Source organism: Lemur catta, chromosome 14, assembly GCF_020740605.2.
Source record: "Lemur catta isolate mLemCat1 chromosome 14, mLemCat1.pri, whole genome shotgun sequence".
In the NCBI taxonomy this organism is placed as follows: Eukaryota; Metazoa; Chordata; class Mammalia; order Primates; family Lemuridae; genus Lemur; species Lemur catta.
In genome coordinates, this window is record NC_059141.1 from 46,811,295 (window position 1) to 46,828,469 (window position 17,175).

Sequence of the window (17,175 nt, forward strand, 5' to 3'; positions counted from 1 at the left end):
CTTTGCAAAATGTGATCCTTACATCAATGTAAGTGATTATCATCCTTATTAATATTCTACCTCCAAGCAATGTTGCACCTAAACTAATTCAGAAACATTTGTCTAACATTCGAGGCCCCTAGGTAAAGCACTTGTATGCTCTTCTTATAAAGCCCTTGCTTATGTCTAACAGTCTTTATAGTCTGTAATTTCACCCTTATATTTCCCATCTCTGCTTGAACTTAAGCTTTTGTAGTTATTATGGAAAAGCTATTTAATATTTTCTAGATAGTTCTTAGCTATTGCTGGATACACTGTAGTAACCATAGTAGGTTTTATATAAATATAATAGAATGATAGAAGTAATCATGATTTTCTGACTTGACTCAGGAGCTTGCTGTAGTTGTCGCTCTAACTCTGCAGACAGCCTCTGTCAGAGCCATGTTGCAACGTTTAATGTTCATCCATAGCAAAGCAAATACAGAGCATGATACTACTGTGTTCTGTTTCATCCACAAAATGATAAAAATTATATTTATAATTACATAAACCTTTAAATATCAACATCGAAATATACAGCAACAGTGCTCCCAGCATGTGTTGCTCATGGCCATGTGATGTTCACTAGAAGCAGTTCATGTTGCTCAGTTTTATATTCTTACCACCACATAAGGCAAAATTCTGTACATAAAATTCAATGTTATGAAACATGCCTCATCCAGAAATGTCACATCCAGAAATGTCTCAGTCCCCTCAAAGTTCTGCCAGTCATAGGAAACAGGAATACACTTAAAGTAAAGAGAGGGGAAGAGGTTATTGCAGGGGTATAGGCAGGAATGGGAAACGAAGCACAGCCAGGCCCTGCAGGAGAACTAAAGAGTTGGGAGCTGGGCCTCCTCACCTGTCTCTCAGGGATCACACAGCCAGTCTAGCCTGTCTGCTGGAGCTCAGAGGGCTAGCTTATCTTTTGTCTGCCTGAGCATCTCCCTGCTTCTTTACATATCTTCTCCCTTCTTCTGTCTTTGAAGATGCATCAATTCATAAGTGGCCATGTCCCCATTCTGCGTCATCATCAGTGTCAAGTGCCACTGCTGACTAAATTGTTCTCAGCAGCTGGATTCCAAATTCCAGTTGGTCCAGCCTGGTCAGGTAACCTCCCCCACCCCCTCCACTCCATCCCCCCTCCCCCATATACTCAGCTGTGCAGAGGATTCATGGGTAGAAGGAAGAAGAGTCACATGGACCAAATCAGGAACCATGGGTGGGGGAAGTTCTCAGAGAAGGGAGTTGTGGGGAACAGTAAACCCAAACAACCTCCTTGGGAATTGCCTCCTTTGTAGAGCTTTCTCTTACCCATGGACTGTTTGAAGGGCGATTAGGTATGTCAAGTAGGATTAAGTCAAGCTTCATATTACAGAAGACCCAAACTAACAGGGGTAAATACTTGAGGGTTCATTTTCTCTCACATAAAGGGAGTAGATGAGTCTGGGACTGTTATGGTGGTTCCATGTTCATTAAGAACCCAACCTCCTTCCATCGTATCTCTCTGCTCTGCCATCCCAAACACTGGCCTCTTCTCCAGGTCCCCTCATGGACCAAGCTGTCTGATGTGGTCTAGTCATCACATCTGTATTCCAGGCAGCAGGAAGGGCAAATGGGCAGAAGTCACACTCTTTATGTCAGAATCCCTTTTAAGGAGCCTTCTTAGAGGTCTCACCCAAAATCTTTTGCTTATATCTCTTTGGCTAGAATTGAGTCATATGGGATACTAGTTGCAAAAGAGGCTGGGAAATATAGTCTTTAGCTGCACATATTGCCACCAAGAATAAAATCAGGGTCTTTTACAAAGGGAGAATTAAGTAGCCAGCAGTGTCTACCATATGAGACTTCCAATTAATATAAAAATACTTTCTGCTAGATTATGTAGTGACACTCTAAAAATCCAGTCCTCAGCACTACACAATTCTTTAATATTCCTTGCCTTCCTTAAGTTTTCTTTTAATTGTATATATGTTTTTATATATATAGTATAGGTATGAATATACATGTGTATGCTTTCCCTCTCTCTCTCACACCCACACACCCCCTTTGTGAAGCCACATACCTACAACCTTTACTGACTAGTTTTAACCTCACTGATACTAACCTCATAGATTTTGCATTAAAAAATATTGACTCACTCTTGAGGATACAATTTTCTGCTTATTCCTTCAATTTGCCATGCATATGGAAAACAGAGATAATGTAAATCTTAAAATTGCAACAGTAAAGGAAGCTGTCCTTTTTGAACATTATAACATCAAAACCTAGATAATCTGACTTTGAAATTTTCAGCTTGAATATCAAGCTGTCTAGAGCAGTGAGTCTTCATCCTGGCTATGCTCTAGAAAACAATGTAGAGCTTTTTAAAAAGATTTATGTCCTCCATCTCAATTGAATCCGAATCTCTTCACAGATTAATGTGCATCCAGTTTGGAAACCACTGGTTTAGAGTCAGAGCGATAACCTGAGTTGCAGCCCTTCCCACTCGCCAACTGCCACACCCAGGCAAAAACAATAATTAACATTTAAAAGTGAACAAAGTGTCAAACAAAAATCAGAATATACTGGGAAAGCCTGTGCTCTGGGAGCAAGTGTTTCTTTAGAGCAGCTGTTCTTAGTCTTGGATGCAGGTGAGACTCACCTGGGGCCTTGTGGCAGGCCGACCAGAAACATTGGCATCACCTGGGAGCTTGACAGGAATACAGATTAAGAATCGAGGCTCCACCCCTAGGGCTACTGAATCAGAAACTCTGGGTATGGGGGTGGGTCCAGAAATCTGTGTTTGAACAAGCCTTCCAGAGGATTCCGAGGCTCAGTGAAGTTTGTAAACAACTGACCTACATTTGAAAAGATAATAATAACTGTGCCTGGCTCCTTTCCCAGGCCAATTCACTCTCTGGGCTGTGGTGCCTAAATCAGCGAGGTTTGTTTGTCTTCGGTAATTCTAGTGCACAGCCAGCACAGCAACCGCTGCTAAAACCACAGCACATTCACTCAGAACTGGTTATCCTAAGCCGTGATGCGCTGGCAAATATTTAACAACCAACAGGGGCCTGAAGTTTAGCATTTGCCAGTTTCCTCCCACCATGAGGAATTTCAGGCTACCAAGAGAAAGTCGTTGAAGGGGTAGTTAGGAGGAGATGCACACTCTCTGTTCTTCAGGGTCCGCGAGAGCTGGCTCCAGCACACGCTGCCCGAAATCGTCACTGCCAAAGCTGCTCTCAAAACTACTCAGTACAGTATCCCAAACTGGTCATGTTGTATTTGTCTGACATTTTATCTCAAAAATTCAAAATCCCTAACGTATTATTTTGTATTCCTTATAATTCTGAGACTCTGAGATTCATCTGAACAAATATTGAAATTAACTTTTGTAGTTCAGAAACTAAAAAATATAATACTTATTGATCACTTATGTGTTTGGGGTGATTTATTTATCAATTTTCATGACAACATTAAGAGATATTATTATTACTATTTTACTCATGAAGGAATCAGGGTCAGAAAAGTCTAGAACCTACCCAAAGCCACGCAGATAATGAGTGGCAGGGCCAGGATTAGGACCTGAGTCTGTCTGTCCGCAGAGCCCATATGCTTAAATTAAGTCGTGGCAAAAGGGAAGTTATTTTAAGGTAACCAGAGAGAGTTGACAAAGCTACAGAAAGAAAGCTTGGGTATAATCCTGATTTCAGAAATCCTCATAGCAACAAGAAATGAGCAGCTGAGTTTATAGCAATTTATGACAGGCTGTTACTTTAAATTAGAGGGGTTACTCAGGATTTTAGAACTAGTATGCTTTGTAATGAATCTTTGTTTTACTCTTTCCTTGCACTGTACACATGTATTAGGAAATGGTAAATAAGTTATTTGGTTATTTGTGTTATATGAATGTGTGTCCCACTAAATTAGTCAGCCCTCAATAACTCATACAGTCTCAGGCATACTTGTATCTCCCATAGTACCTAGCATAGTAGACCCACAGAAGATTCAATAAAAGCTCATTGAATAATAAAATTAGCACCTTGCCCTGATGTAATGAATAAATCAATCCAAACAGCTGTTTTAAATCTCTTCTGAAACAAGATAGAGGTTTTTTTAATGGAAAAAAGAAAAACCTGTTCAAACAAAAAGACATTATTCTCAAATGAATTCTTCCAGAATTTTAGACAATCAAAATAATTCGACACTGTATCTTATATATCATTTTGTTTAAGTTTTGTGGGCCTCTATAATCTAATACATTGCATTGAATGGTAAGGGAAAGGTAACATGTCATGTGAAGTCTTACTTAAAGGAGAAGACTGGATCTTAGCTTTTATTCAATTGGAAGTAAGGGAAAATAAGAACTATTCAATACCAAATGACCTCCTGGCACCTCTTGCTCATCTTTTTCTTTCTAAGATTACATACTTTTCATGTACTACCTTCTCTATTTCCATAGCCACAATAAAATATTTCTACAACATCATCAGATTAAAATTTACTCAGGCTACAAACACATTCTGAAAACCACATAGCACTCTTTATTCTATAGCAGTCACAGAATGTGACCTGCCAAGTATGAGATCCATCAAATGGATCTTTGCCGTTCAGAGAATCTACCCTTGAATGAGTAACCAATGGAAGACCCACATAAGAGATGGCAGTGCTTAAAGGTCACTGGTTTCGTGTTCTTTGGAAATATGTGTTGCTTCTGGGACACAGAGGGTGATACGCTGAACATGAGATCTATTAAAAATGAAAAGGTTCTGTATTTTCAGATCATCAGGAAAGCCAATACCAGCAGAAAATGTGCTAATTGTATATATTTCTAAGAAAAATTTAACAAAGATATTTCTGCTTCTCTTGATTGCTGAATCTTTCTTTTTTCTTTTTCTTTTAATATTTCCTTGGTCTGAACTGAATCTTTCATCTATGAAGAAATGAGAAGGTTTAATTAAATTTTAATTACATTACTTTATTCTCTCAGCTTAAACACTCATTTCTGAAAAAAAAGAGGGAAAGAAAGTGACTATGCCAAGAGGCTAATACTTCTCAGTTTTTAGTTTAACTCAAGACAAGAGTTTTTTCATGGATGAACAAAAGATTGCACAGTATATAGGATCTGACAGCAGTAATGGACCTGGGAGTGGGTCTCTATTTTGTGAAATTACTTTTTCCACATATGATGTCAGAAATGTTCACAAAGGGAAGGAGAAAGGTCTTAAACTCCAAGACTTGGGAAAATCAAGATTTGGAGAATTTCTGGTTCAGCTGTGTTGCTGTTGGTGTTGACTTTCCTGATGGACTGAAAACACAGAACCTTTTCATTTTTAGTAGATCTCATGTTCAGCATATCACCCTCTGTGTCCCAGAAGCAACACATATTTCCAAAGAACATGAAACTAGTGGCCCAGAATAACTGTAATCTCTCGTGTGAGTCTTCCCATGGCTACTCATTCAACAGTAGATTCTCCTAAACAGCAAAGTTTGGCATCCTTGGTGACTTTATGCATATATGATTTTAAGATATTTTGTTGCAGTTTCTTTCTTAAAAAATAATTAACTGTTTTGTGAAGAGAAATTAAATAGACTGTGGGACTTAAGGCAAATCACGTAGTACCTCTGTGACTCAGGTTCCTACAAATGGAGAAATTGCTCCCAGTTTGATCTTCTTTCTCCTTTTAGAAAGCAGAAAATTCTGAGTCAATATTTATTTATGGTGACAATATAATTTATCATTCAAATCAGGACATTTCTGAGAGTGAAAGTGAGTGCTATTAATAATTATGCCTGGAAAAGAGGTTAAACAAGGACTGTCCTAGATGAATGTGGTCACCTTATCTAAAAAGCTTTGCTGTCAGGAGAGGATAAGAAGCACTAAGACACATCCAGTTTCTTTGCTAAGGTTTGCTCTAATGCAAGGCAGAGTGAAGAATATAGCGTGTTCTCTTGGAGAATTCAGCCCCTTTTGGTAACTCACATCAGCATGTAGCTCAGATCTGAAGCTAGGATACTACCTGCTGGTCATCAGAATTTTGAGCACTGCCAGCAAGAGGAACATTGTCTCTACCTCTTTTTTCTAATTAATAAACACTCTATGTTGCACAACTTCAGGGTCACAACACAAAGAATGCAATGTGAATGATGCCCTTGGGAAGAAGGAAGGACAAACAAGTCACTGGTGATTGATGAGCTGATTCCTTGCCACTCTGGTTGTGTGTTCTTAATCAGCATCAAGTTGTTAACTGTATATTCCTTCTCTCTCTCCGCTCTTGTTTTGTGTGCAGCGATTCCACTCAGTTACAACAGCTTCACAAGCAAGTCCTCCTGGAACAACAGCAGTTGCAAAACCCATCTCCTTCATCGCCTAAGGAGTTTCCTTTCAACATGAGTGTTTTGAACTCCACTGCTCCCCAGCTGGTGACAACGTCCAGCAAGCAGGTGAAGGCCCCTTCATCGCAGACGTTCAGCTTGGCCCGGCCGAAGCATTTCTTCCCTTCCATGAACACCACGGCGGCAACAGTGTCCCCTTCCAGCTCTCCGGTGTTCACCTTGAGCAGCACTCCTCAAACCATTCAGAGGACAGTGAGCAAAGAAAGCCTCTTAGTTTCTCACCCCTCCGTGAAAACCAAATCTCCAGGAGGGGTTTCCATCCAAAATGAGCCACCCCCACCAGGCCCAACAGAGCCAGCGCCACCACCACTCACATTTTCCATCCCCAGCGGAAACCAGTTTCAGCCTCACTGTGTGTCCCCAACTCCTGTCTCTCCCACTAGCCGGATTCAGAACCCAGTGGCTTTCCTCAGCTCCGTTCTGCCTTCTCTCCCTACCATCCCGCCCACCAATGCCATGGGGCTGCCTAGAAGCGCGCCGTCTGTGTAAGTGTCCTTGCGGTTTCTCAGTGTGAGAGATGCCAGTTAAGAGGAGATGTACTTGTAGAATAGCTTGATCTGGGACAGGAGTCTCATTGAGTGAATTCCTAGATAATCCTATCTCTTAGACACAAAATGGATATTCACCACCTTAGGATAAAGAATGTGATTACTTTGAATAAATTTTCATAATTAAAATACCAAAAAGACCTCTAGAAACACAGATTCTCTGTACAGTGCTCTCAACTCCATAAGTGTCTAATGGCAGCTGGTATCGGGCTGTCATTTCAATCCTTCTGATTTCTCGGCCTTTGTACACTGGCTAGTGCTTTTCATGGGTGTGTCAGGTGTGAATTTATTTTACAGGCCATCCCAGGGATTAATGAAGAAAAGTACAAAGTCTCCTCAACCAGTGAACGATGATTACGTTCGTGAAACTAAGAATGCAGTGATCCTAGACTTGGGGAAAAAAATGAATTTCAGTGATGTCAGATCAAACCAGCAGGTAAGATTGTTGGATTCAGATGATTTATTGCAATTTTATTGCAAGGAATATGATGTTGCTTAATTCAGCCCTTGGATCCCCAGGTCATCTGACCTCGATGAGGTTGATGCTGCAGCTTAGATGGTAGAGCACAGACTACCCCAGGGTCATGTAGGAAACTCATCCATGTAGATCTGCGGTTCCTGATCACCCCAACAGTTAACTCAGTTTACCTGTTTACATGTGTCTACCAAGAATAGAATATATTCAAGAAGGAGAGAGATTAGATAGTCTGTTGTCCATTCCAGCAATCCTCAGCTCAAGTTTTGGCAAACACCATCATGTCTTTGAGATACTTCCATATCTGAGCCTTGAGATGATCTAGACTTTAAGGAACTCTGGGGTTCTAAGCTGCCCTTCAATCTAATGTGCCTGGAAGTCTGATCTCAGTTCCTATCAATCCTTATATTAGGTTGAATCATGAGACATAGCCATTAGGCAACATCCTGTGGTTCAACCTGTATGACTCCTTGCTTTCTAGTAAGTATTTACACTGAAAGAAAAAGAGAAAAGCCACATGAATACATCATTCAAACAAAAGAAAGATAGATAATTTTCTTATTTGAACCACTTATTTTTGTTTTTGATAATCAAATAGTTATTTTTAATGTAGCTTCACATTTTAATGATCTAACTCTGTTTATTCCCCAAGATGAGAACTGATAAAATCTTTTTTAAAATATAACAAAACAATATGCCAAACATTATGGAATTTGTGACCTAAGTGACCCCTAGAAACAAAGCTCTCGATTTCCCTGCCTGTATGCTGTTTTCCTTAGTGTTCCTACATCTTACTTCCAGTAGAGCCATGGATATACAATATTTTGCAATTATGTTATATATTGGGCAACTTTTACTGAGTGAGCTCTTTTGAAAATGTGCTGTTTAAAGTCTTTTAAAAATTCATTTTAAATTATTAAACAGAGGCAGAATATTTAAACTTGCTATAACGGCGTATACTTTTCATATATTATTTCACCAAATTACATATATTTCTGGAGGCAAATACCAAGGCCACTATTCTCTTCCATCTTCTAGATAGAGAAACTGAGGCACGAGTATCAGTCAGTGGTGGAACTACAATTAGAGCTGTGGTTTCCAGGACACTTTCACATTTTCCCTGAAACTCTGCCCCCTTTTCCTGTTTTATGACAATTAACCTCAAGCCCCATGAATGTTGCTCTGTTTAATGCAGATTTGTTTTCCTATAATTCTGTCATCACATTGTGGTTGTTAATGCTTCCAAGTGTCATTGAAATCAGAGCTGTATTCAGCCTATGTCGTTTACAACTCAGAGAGGGAGCAATTAGAACCCTCTAAAAATAATACCAGCTCAGCACATGAGCTGTTGGATTTTACTTTTATAGTTATTCTGTAGGTAGATCCAGGCTAATCTATTGCCCAAGTCTAGGGTAAAGAAGGGTTTTTCTCTTAATTACCTGAGATGTGAGTACAGGTAAACAAACTTTCCCTGAGTTGAGTGCCATAAACCCAGTAGAACTCTGTCTCTTAAACCTCCATCGTGAATTAACTTCTGGACTAATAGCAGGAACAAGGAAAGTCTCTAAAAGCATCTCAGTCCTCTCCATCTGAACATCTGTGACGTGTCAATCTTCTGAGAATTATTATTCTAAGAATCATTACAGTTTGTTAATTACAGAATTGGTCTTAGACTGCATTCTATGCCATAGATAACAAAATCCATACTGCATAATGAAATTCAGGAAACTAAGGAGCTATCTGAGATGGAATGCTTGCATTTGGTTGGCAGTGTTGAGTCTGATGAAGTTTTGGGAAATAATATTACAATATTGTTTTATCTGTTGCTGCCTTGGGAAATGACAGTGAAAATGTCATGAAGTACTGTCTAAAATGTACTGTGGCCCACGTTGGTGAGGTTAAGAAGAAAGCTCAGAAAAGTGTAAGAACACTAGACAACTGGAGAACAATCAGATAGAAGCACTGTGTATTGGTTGTTGTGTATACCTGCAGTCTGGAGACACAGGAATGCAAATAATGTTTTCTCATTTCCAGATTAGCCTACACATGTCAGGGGTTAGGGAGCAAATAATTCCTTCTCAAGAATATGCATTTGTTTTTGCTTTATTTTGCTTTGAAAACTTTCAGGCCCAGAAAGCTAGATTCTCTTGCCCTGTTTTAGTCCCAAGCAAGTGAAGAATAAACTGTCCTAGAACCTTTGTATGGTCTAGAATTACCACATTGCGCTGAGCATGAAAATAAATCTGAAGTCCTTAAACAATTAGTACTACTGATTAAGAAAATATTTCCTCCCTAGAACTCAAAATTATAAATTATATTTTAGAAAATGAGTTTTCTGTGATATATCTACCACTTTGTATTTCTCTGTTGTAATATTTCAGTGTTTACCCTCTAATACATTTTATGTATTAATTAGCAATTAACATTTGTTGATTCTTAGAACTTTGTGAAATACAAAGGTGTCATACTTTCAGACACTCATATTTATTAAAATTTTTAGCTTTCTAAACTGGCAACGTAGTGTCTTTGGGTTGGCGATAAGCCAAGAGAGAGGTTTCCTGATTTCTCTATTGTAGGCTACATCATTTCTTCTTTCGAAGGGTGCCATTCATCACTGGTAGATCTTGATGGGACATCAGCAAAACCTAAATGGTGTAGGTTAGTGGGGTAAATCTGAGAGGTCAAAGGAACCCAGGATTGTAAAACATAATGGAGCCTTCATGATGCATAATTTTAATTCACACATGACTTAGCATGATGTTCTGCACCCAGTAAATATTTGTTGATTGCTATGTTGACTGTTAATTTCTAATCTTCATGCCCCCCCATCTAATATCTTATTCTAACTTTCCTCCTTGACCTCATTTTTCTGGAAACCTTCCCATCTCTTTATTCTGTTCACCCACCCCCTTGCTTTTTTATTAATGCTTCTTTAAAACTCTCTGCAGTACCCAGATAGTGCCCTATATGACAGAGGGAAAAAAATAAGTACCTAATTTTTGTTCTGCCTTTTGTTCACCTAATCTTCTCTAAGCTGCTTAGTCATTGCCTCTATTTAAATCTTACCTCTTTCATCTCTTACCATGAATTCTTTATGACAATCCTCTTTTGTGAGCACATGGTCATGCCATCCATTCTTTTATAATAAGAATTCCACGTTGGCCTTACATTGCAGATTGTAAGGCCACTGGTTTTACGTTGCCTACCTTGAGCATTGCAGGACCCTGACTGCTGCGATAGTGAGGTGTCCCTTCGTCCTCTGCCATGGGCCCACACAGAATGCACCAGCCATGAGCTCCCTGGGGCCTGGGATTAGGGAGTGTCTTGTTCACTGCTGCATCCCTGTTGTGACTAGCACAAAGTAGGTACTGGGTGAATATTTGCTGAACTAACACACAATTATAGCATTCACATTAGTTTCAGATAGGATAATGAAACTTTTAACTAAGTAGAAAAGTTTGGATTTGTTGCATATCTATGGAAAATATCTCACTTGACTATACAGATTCTGATCAGAGCTAATTGTGGGTACTACCCAGTATTATATCTATTCATTTAAATCAGCTGATTAAAAAGATGAAAACTTTTAAAAATATGCTGAAACTAATGTTAACTGAACTTTTAAGTATAAAGTAAATCTGTGCATCTTTTAGTAATCATTTATTCTTAAGTACAAAATTTGGATTAAAAGTATTTTATGCCACCTCCTTGAAGGTAGAGTCTATGTTTTAAAGAATGTTGCATCCTCAGTGCCTATAAGATACTATACTATTTAGCACATAATATGTACTTACCAAGAATTTGGCAACAGGGACAAAGGGTAGGCTATGAAAACTGGTTATTTCTATTGAAGGCAATGCATGATCATTAGATAAATAGTAAAATGTATGTTAATCTTCAAATTTATCTAGGAATATTTTATCTGCTGTCTCCAAACTCTTGCAGTCCCTGGAACAAAAAGGAGAACACTTTCTGTAACATACAATACTTTCTTTTAGTGCACATCATACCCAGAAAGGGTTGGGAATACTTTGAGCAGGTTTTCTACTTGGTTTGATCCTATTTGATTATTGGCCCCTGAAGCCCAAATTTGGCACCCAGAGTAGAGGAAGCCAGTGGTGAACTCAGGCAGTGAGTGTTGGTTCATGGTCCATGCCTTGGCAATGCCATTTCTGATTGAGATGTGTCATTACACTGTGGTTCTCAACGGAAGGAAAATGCTCTCTACCAATTTGAAGAAACTCTTCCAATTTAAAGAAACTTTCTGTAGATGTGTCCCAGAAATCAAATGTTTCAAGTTGTCAAATTATCAGCCTTAAGAGGATTATCTTTAAAGGGAAAAAAAGGTTATATTTTCAAGTGGCATATTCTTCTGAAATAAATATTTTTAGCTTTTCATCTTTTTTCACAGAGCAACTGTTATTCTATGCAATTTATGAGCCTAAAAAGGATGGGTCATTTATCATTGATCTGATTACTATACAGGCCAAATTTACAGAGAAAACAAATTCTTTCCTTTGAGTGCAGATGTCAGCTACGAGCCACTGACACACAAACTCCTGTTTTTACTCACAAAGGAGATGAGGCAAGGGAAAATGGAGAACACAGCATAAATTCAGTATTGGAAATTTAAAATGCACATCCACTGGTAGTGGATCGGTAGTGAAACCTTTGTGCAAAACAGTACAGAAAGTACCTTCAAATTTAACTGAAACATATTGCTTGTGTTTGCAAATTTCCTAATGAAATCTGAGTCATGTCAGTCATATCTTAAAATGACAACTTTGATTTATGTGTAGTAAGAATAGTTATTTGGGGGACAAACTATCTCTTAGTTGCAAAGCACTACAAAAAACATCAATTCCTGCTTTGGGGAAGGTGTGTATCTTTGTTAACATCTCAAATGTAAAGATTCTGTGTTTTAGCAACAGGCCACATACAGTTGCATAGTTTCCTTGTTCCTGTGGCTCGACTTCCCAAATATTTAATGAATCTTTCATGAAAGCTCCTTGATCTATGTATTCTTATTTTGTTGCTCATCTGTAACTTATATATTATATTACATAGCTGATACATTAAATAAGTATTTCTTAAAAAGCAATTTATCATTATCTCCCATTATCCCTTTAAATTTATCCAGTGGGGCTAATTCTTCTCCCGCTCCTGGCAATGTCAAATGCAAGGCAATCTTAAAACCTTTTGGGCCACCTTTAGTTCCTATCAAGTTCCATGGTTACTTTGTTGTAAAATAACAATCTTGATCCCTATAGGCAGTTCTACATATTGAAAAGAACACCAGTAGTCATTATGGAAATTATGTCATCTTCATTCCATTCCCTACAGTATTCTACTGGGGCTCCAGGCTCAAGGTGAGGAATCAGGATTCCCTAACGCAATTTGGTATTAGAGACACTGTAGAAAGAAATTTCCTTTAGTGCTCCATGGTGAGAAACTAGAAATAGAACATGCCTGGTTTATTGGTGTTTCATGGTATAAATCTAACATCTGAATCTTGAAAAGTTACATCCTCAATTACACTGATGGACATGTTCTTTCTCACCATATAGAAATTGAAATTGAAGCATGTTTGTCACTTTGACAGGAGTACAAAATTTCAAGCTTTGAGCAGAGGCTGATGAATGAAATAGAGTTTCGCTTGGAACGAACTCCTGTTGATGAATCAGATGATGAAATCCAACATGATGAGATCCCCACGGGCAAGTGTATTGCTCCCATCTTTGACAAAAGACTCAAGCATTTCCGGGTCACAGAAGGCTCTCCAGTCACGTTCACCTGCAAAATTGTTGGGATACCTGTTCCGAAGGTAGGAGATGATGACCAGCCAATTGGCCAACCAACAGCATGAAACTATAGACAATGTCTTCAAGAAAGCTTTTTTTTACACTTTTTTCTTCCCTTTTTTTTTGTATTTTTTATTGATTGTATCATAATTATATATATTCCTGGGGTATATGTGATATTTTGATTCATGTATGCAATGTGTGATGATTAAAATAGGGCAATTGGAATATCCATCACCTCAAACATTTACCTTTTCTTTGTGTTGGGAACATTACAATTTCTCTTCTAGCTATTTTGAAATATACAGTAAATTTTTATTAACTATAATTTCCCTATTGTACTATCAAATACTAGAATTTATTCCTTTTATGTAACTGTGTGTTTGTACCCATTAACCACATCTCTTCATCACCTTCTCTTCCCTACCTTTCCCAGCCTCTGGTAACCACCATTCTACTCACTACCTCCATGAGATCAGTTTTTTTAGCTCCTACATCTGAGTGAAAATGTGTGATATTTGTCTTTATGTGCTGGGCTTATTTCACTTAACACAATGACCTCCAGTTCCCTCCATGCTGCTGCAAATGACAGGATTTCATTCTTTTTATGGCTGAATACTATTCCATTTGTATATGTACCACATTTTCTTTATCCATTCATCTGTTGATGGACACTTAGGTTGATTCCATATCTTGGCTATTGTGAACAGTGCTGCAATAAACATGAGAGTACCAACAGAGTATGAGCATTCTCTTTTCTCTACATCCTCGCCAGCATTTGTTAGTTTTTTGTCTTTTTGATAATAGCCATTCTATCGGGAATGAGATTATATTTCATTGTGGTTTTTGATTTGCATTTCCCTGATGATTAGTGATGTTGAGCATTTTTTCATATACCTGTTGGCCATTTGTATGTCTTCTTTTGAGAAATGTCTATTCAGGTCTTTTGCTCATTTTTAAACAGATTATTTCTTTTAAGCTATTGAGTTATTTGAGTTCCTTATATCTTCTGGTTATTAATTCCTTGTCAGAAGGATAGTTTACAAATATTTTCTCCCATTTTGTAGGTGTCTCTTTACTTTGTTAATTGTTTCCTTTGCTATGCAGAAACTTTTTTAGTTTGATGTAATCCCATTTGTCTATTTTTGCTTTTGCTGCCTGTGCTTTTGAGTTCTTACCAAAAAAATTTTCCAGACCAATATCCTGTAGCATTTTCCCAATATTTTCTTTCAGTAGTCTCATAGTTTCAGGTCTTACACTTAAGTCTTTAATCCATTTTGAGTTGATTTTTGCATATGGTGAAAGATGGGTATCTAGTTGCATTCTTCTGCATGTGGATATCCGGTTTTGCCAGCACCATGTATTAAAGAGACTGCCCTTTCCTCAATGTATGTTTTTGGTGACTTTGTTGACAATGAGTGGGTATAAGTGCATGGATTTATTTCTGGATTCTCTATTTTGTTCCATTAGCCTATGTGTTTGTTTTTATGCCAATACCGTGCTATTTTGGTTACCATACCTTTGTAGTATAATCTGAAATCAGGTAGTGTGATGCCTCCAAGCTTTGTTCTTTTTGCTTAGGATTGCTTTAGCTGTTCATGGTCTTCTGTGGTTCTATATGAATTTTAGGATTGTTTTCTCTATTTCTGTGAAGAATGTCATTGGTATTTTGTTAGGTATTGGATTGAATTTATAGATCACTTTTGGTAGTATAGGCATTTTAACAATATTAATTCTTTGAATTCTTGAGCATGGGATATTTTTCCATTTTTTTGTATGTCCTCTTCTATTTCTTTCATCAGTGTTTTATAGTTTTCCTAGTAGAAATCTTTCACATCTTTGGTTAAATTTATTCCTAGGTATTCTGTTATTTTTGTAGCTATTGTAAATGTGATTGCCTTCTTGATTTCTTTTTCAGTTGATTGCTGTTAGTGTATAGAAATGTTACTGAGTTTTGCATGTTGATTTTGTATCTTGAAACTTTACTAAATTCATTTATCAATTCTAAGAGTTTTTTACAGAGTCTTTAGGTTTTTTAAATATAAGGTCATGTCATCTGCAAACAAAGATAATCGACTTCTTCCTTTCAATTTGTATGCTCTTTATTTCTTTCTCTTGCCTAATTACTCTGGCTAGGACTTCCAGTACTAGTGAATAAAAGTGGTGAAAGTGGGTATTCTTGTCTTGTTCTTGATCTTAGTGTAAAGGCTTTCAATTTTTCTCTGTTCAGTATGATTTTTGCTGTTGGTTTGTCATATGTGGTCTTTATTGTGTTGAGGTATGTTCCTTCTACATCCAACTTGTTGAAGGTTTTTATCATGAAGGGATATTGAATTTTATGCTTTTTCAGCATTTATTAAAATGATCACATGGTTTTTGTCCTTGATTCTGTTGATGTGATATATCATGTTTATTGATTTGCATATGTTGAACCATCTTTTCATAGTTGGGACAAATCTTACCTGATCACAGTGAATGATCTTTTTAAGTGTTGTTGAATTCTGTTTGCTAGTATCAATATTTTGTTGAGAATTTTTTCACCTATGTTCATCAGGGGTATTGACCTGTAGTTTTCTTTTTTTGTTGTATCTTTCTGGTTTAGGTATCAGGGTAATCCTGGCCTTGTAAAATGAGCTTGGAAGTATTCCCTCCTCTTTAATTTTTTGAAATACTTTGAGTAGAATTGGTATTAGTTCTTTTTCAAGTGTTTGGTAAAATTCAGCAGTGAATCCATCAGGTCCTAGGCTTTCCTTTGATAGGAGACTTTTTATTACTACTTTAATCTTGTCACTCATTGGTCTGTTCAGGATTTATATTTCTTCATGGTTCAATCTTGGGAGGTTGTATGTGTCCAGGAATTTATACATTTTTTTCTAGGTTTTCCAGCTTGTTGGAGTATAGTTGTTCATAATAGTCTCTAATGATCCTTTATATTCTGAAGTGTCTGTCAGTTGTAATGTTTCCTTTTTCATCTCTGATTTTTATTTGGGTCTTGTCTTTCTTTTTTTTTTAAGTTAGCCTAGAAAAAAGTTTGTCAATTTTGTTTACCCTTTCAAAAAACCAACTTTTTGTTGATCTTTTGAATTTTTTTAGTCTCAATTTCATTTATTTCTGCTCTAATCTTTATTATTTCTTTTGTACTAATTTGAGGTTTGGATTGTTCTTACTTTTCTAGTTCCTTGAGATGCATCATTAGTTGTTTATTTGGAGTCTTTTTTTTTTTTTATGTAGATGTTCATTGCTATACACTTCCCTCTTAGTAAGAAAGTCTTATCAGACTCTAGTGAAGTATCTATAGAGGGAATGAAAACCAATACTAGAAAATTAGCAAAGCCTTGCCGGGTCCCTGTGGCTCCCACCTGTAATCCTAGCATTCTGGGAGGCCAAGGTGGGAGGATTGCTTGAGCTCAGGAGTTCGAGACCAGCCTGAGCAAGAGTCTCTGTTAAAAAAATAATAATAATACTAATAATAAAAAGAAAATTAGCAAAGGCCAGATAATTTGACTAAAAAAATGACTATCAGGAATAGAATCATCAAATAGGCCAAAAAGAAATCAGACTTATGGGTAAGTTAGAATTTTAATAAAAGTTTAAAATAAATTTCTTAGTCATGATACTTATATTTGGGCTATTGACTCTCTTAGCCATCAAACTCACCAAATTGTTACTTTTCTATTTAATATCTATTGAATATCCACAGGGTATCTGTTGTTGCACAAAGTGAGCTATATTTATATCATTACTATTAGCTTGGTAAATGCCAAAAATGTCATATCATTATCACTGGCTGCTGAAAAATCTTATGAGTCACCAGATTTTTTGGCAGTCAGCAGAGAGAAGGATTTACACCTGGTGAGGCTGTGGCAGGGGATCGCTCTCCACTCTACTTGCATAAACATTAGCAGGGTGTTATCATGTATGGTTAGGTAACCAGGAAAAGCAGAGGACGGCAGCT

The 17,175-nt window shown here is 37.4% G+C and overlaps 1 protein-coding gene across 3 annotated transcripts in view; it reads left to right on the top strand.

Annotated features, from left to right (window-relative positions):
* The window catches only part of MYPN (myopalladin), a 94,630-nt gene that overhangs the window by 62,892 nt on the left and 14,563 nt on the right, over positions 1–17,175 (top strand). For all 3 annotated transcript variants that reach the window (XM_045567991.1, XM_045567990.1, XM_045567992.1), the window contains 3 exons: positions 6,291–6,881; positions 7,242–7,380; positions 13,022–13,243. In XM_045567991.1, the coding sequence (XP_045423947.1) occupies positions 6,291–6,881; positions 7,242–7,380; positions 13,022–13,243 (952 nt within the window). The remainder of the gene's footprint in view (positions 1–6,290; positions 6,882–7,241; positions 7,381–13,021; positions 13,244–17,175) is intronic.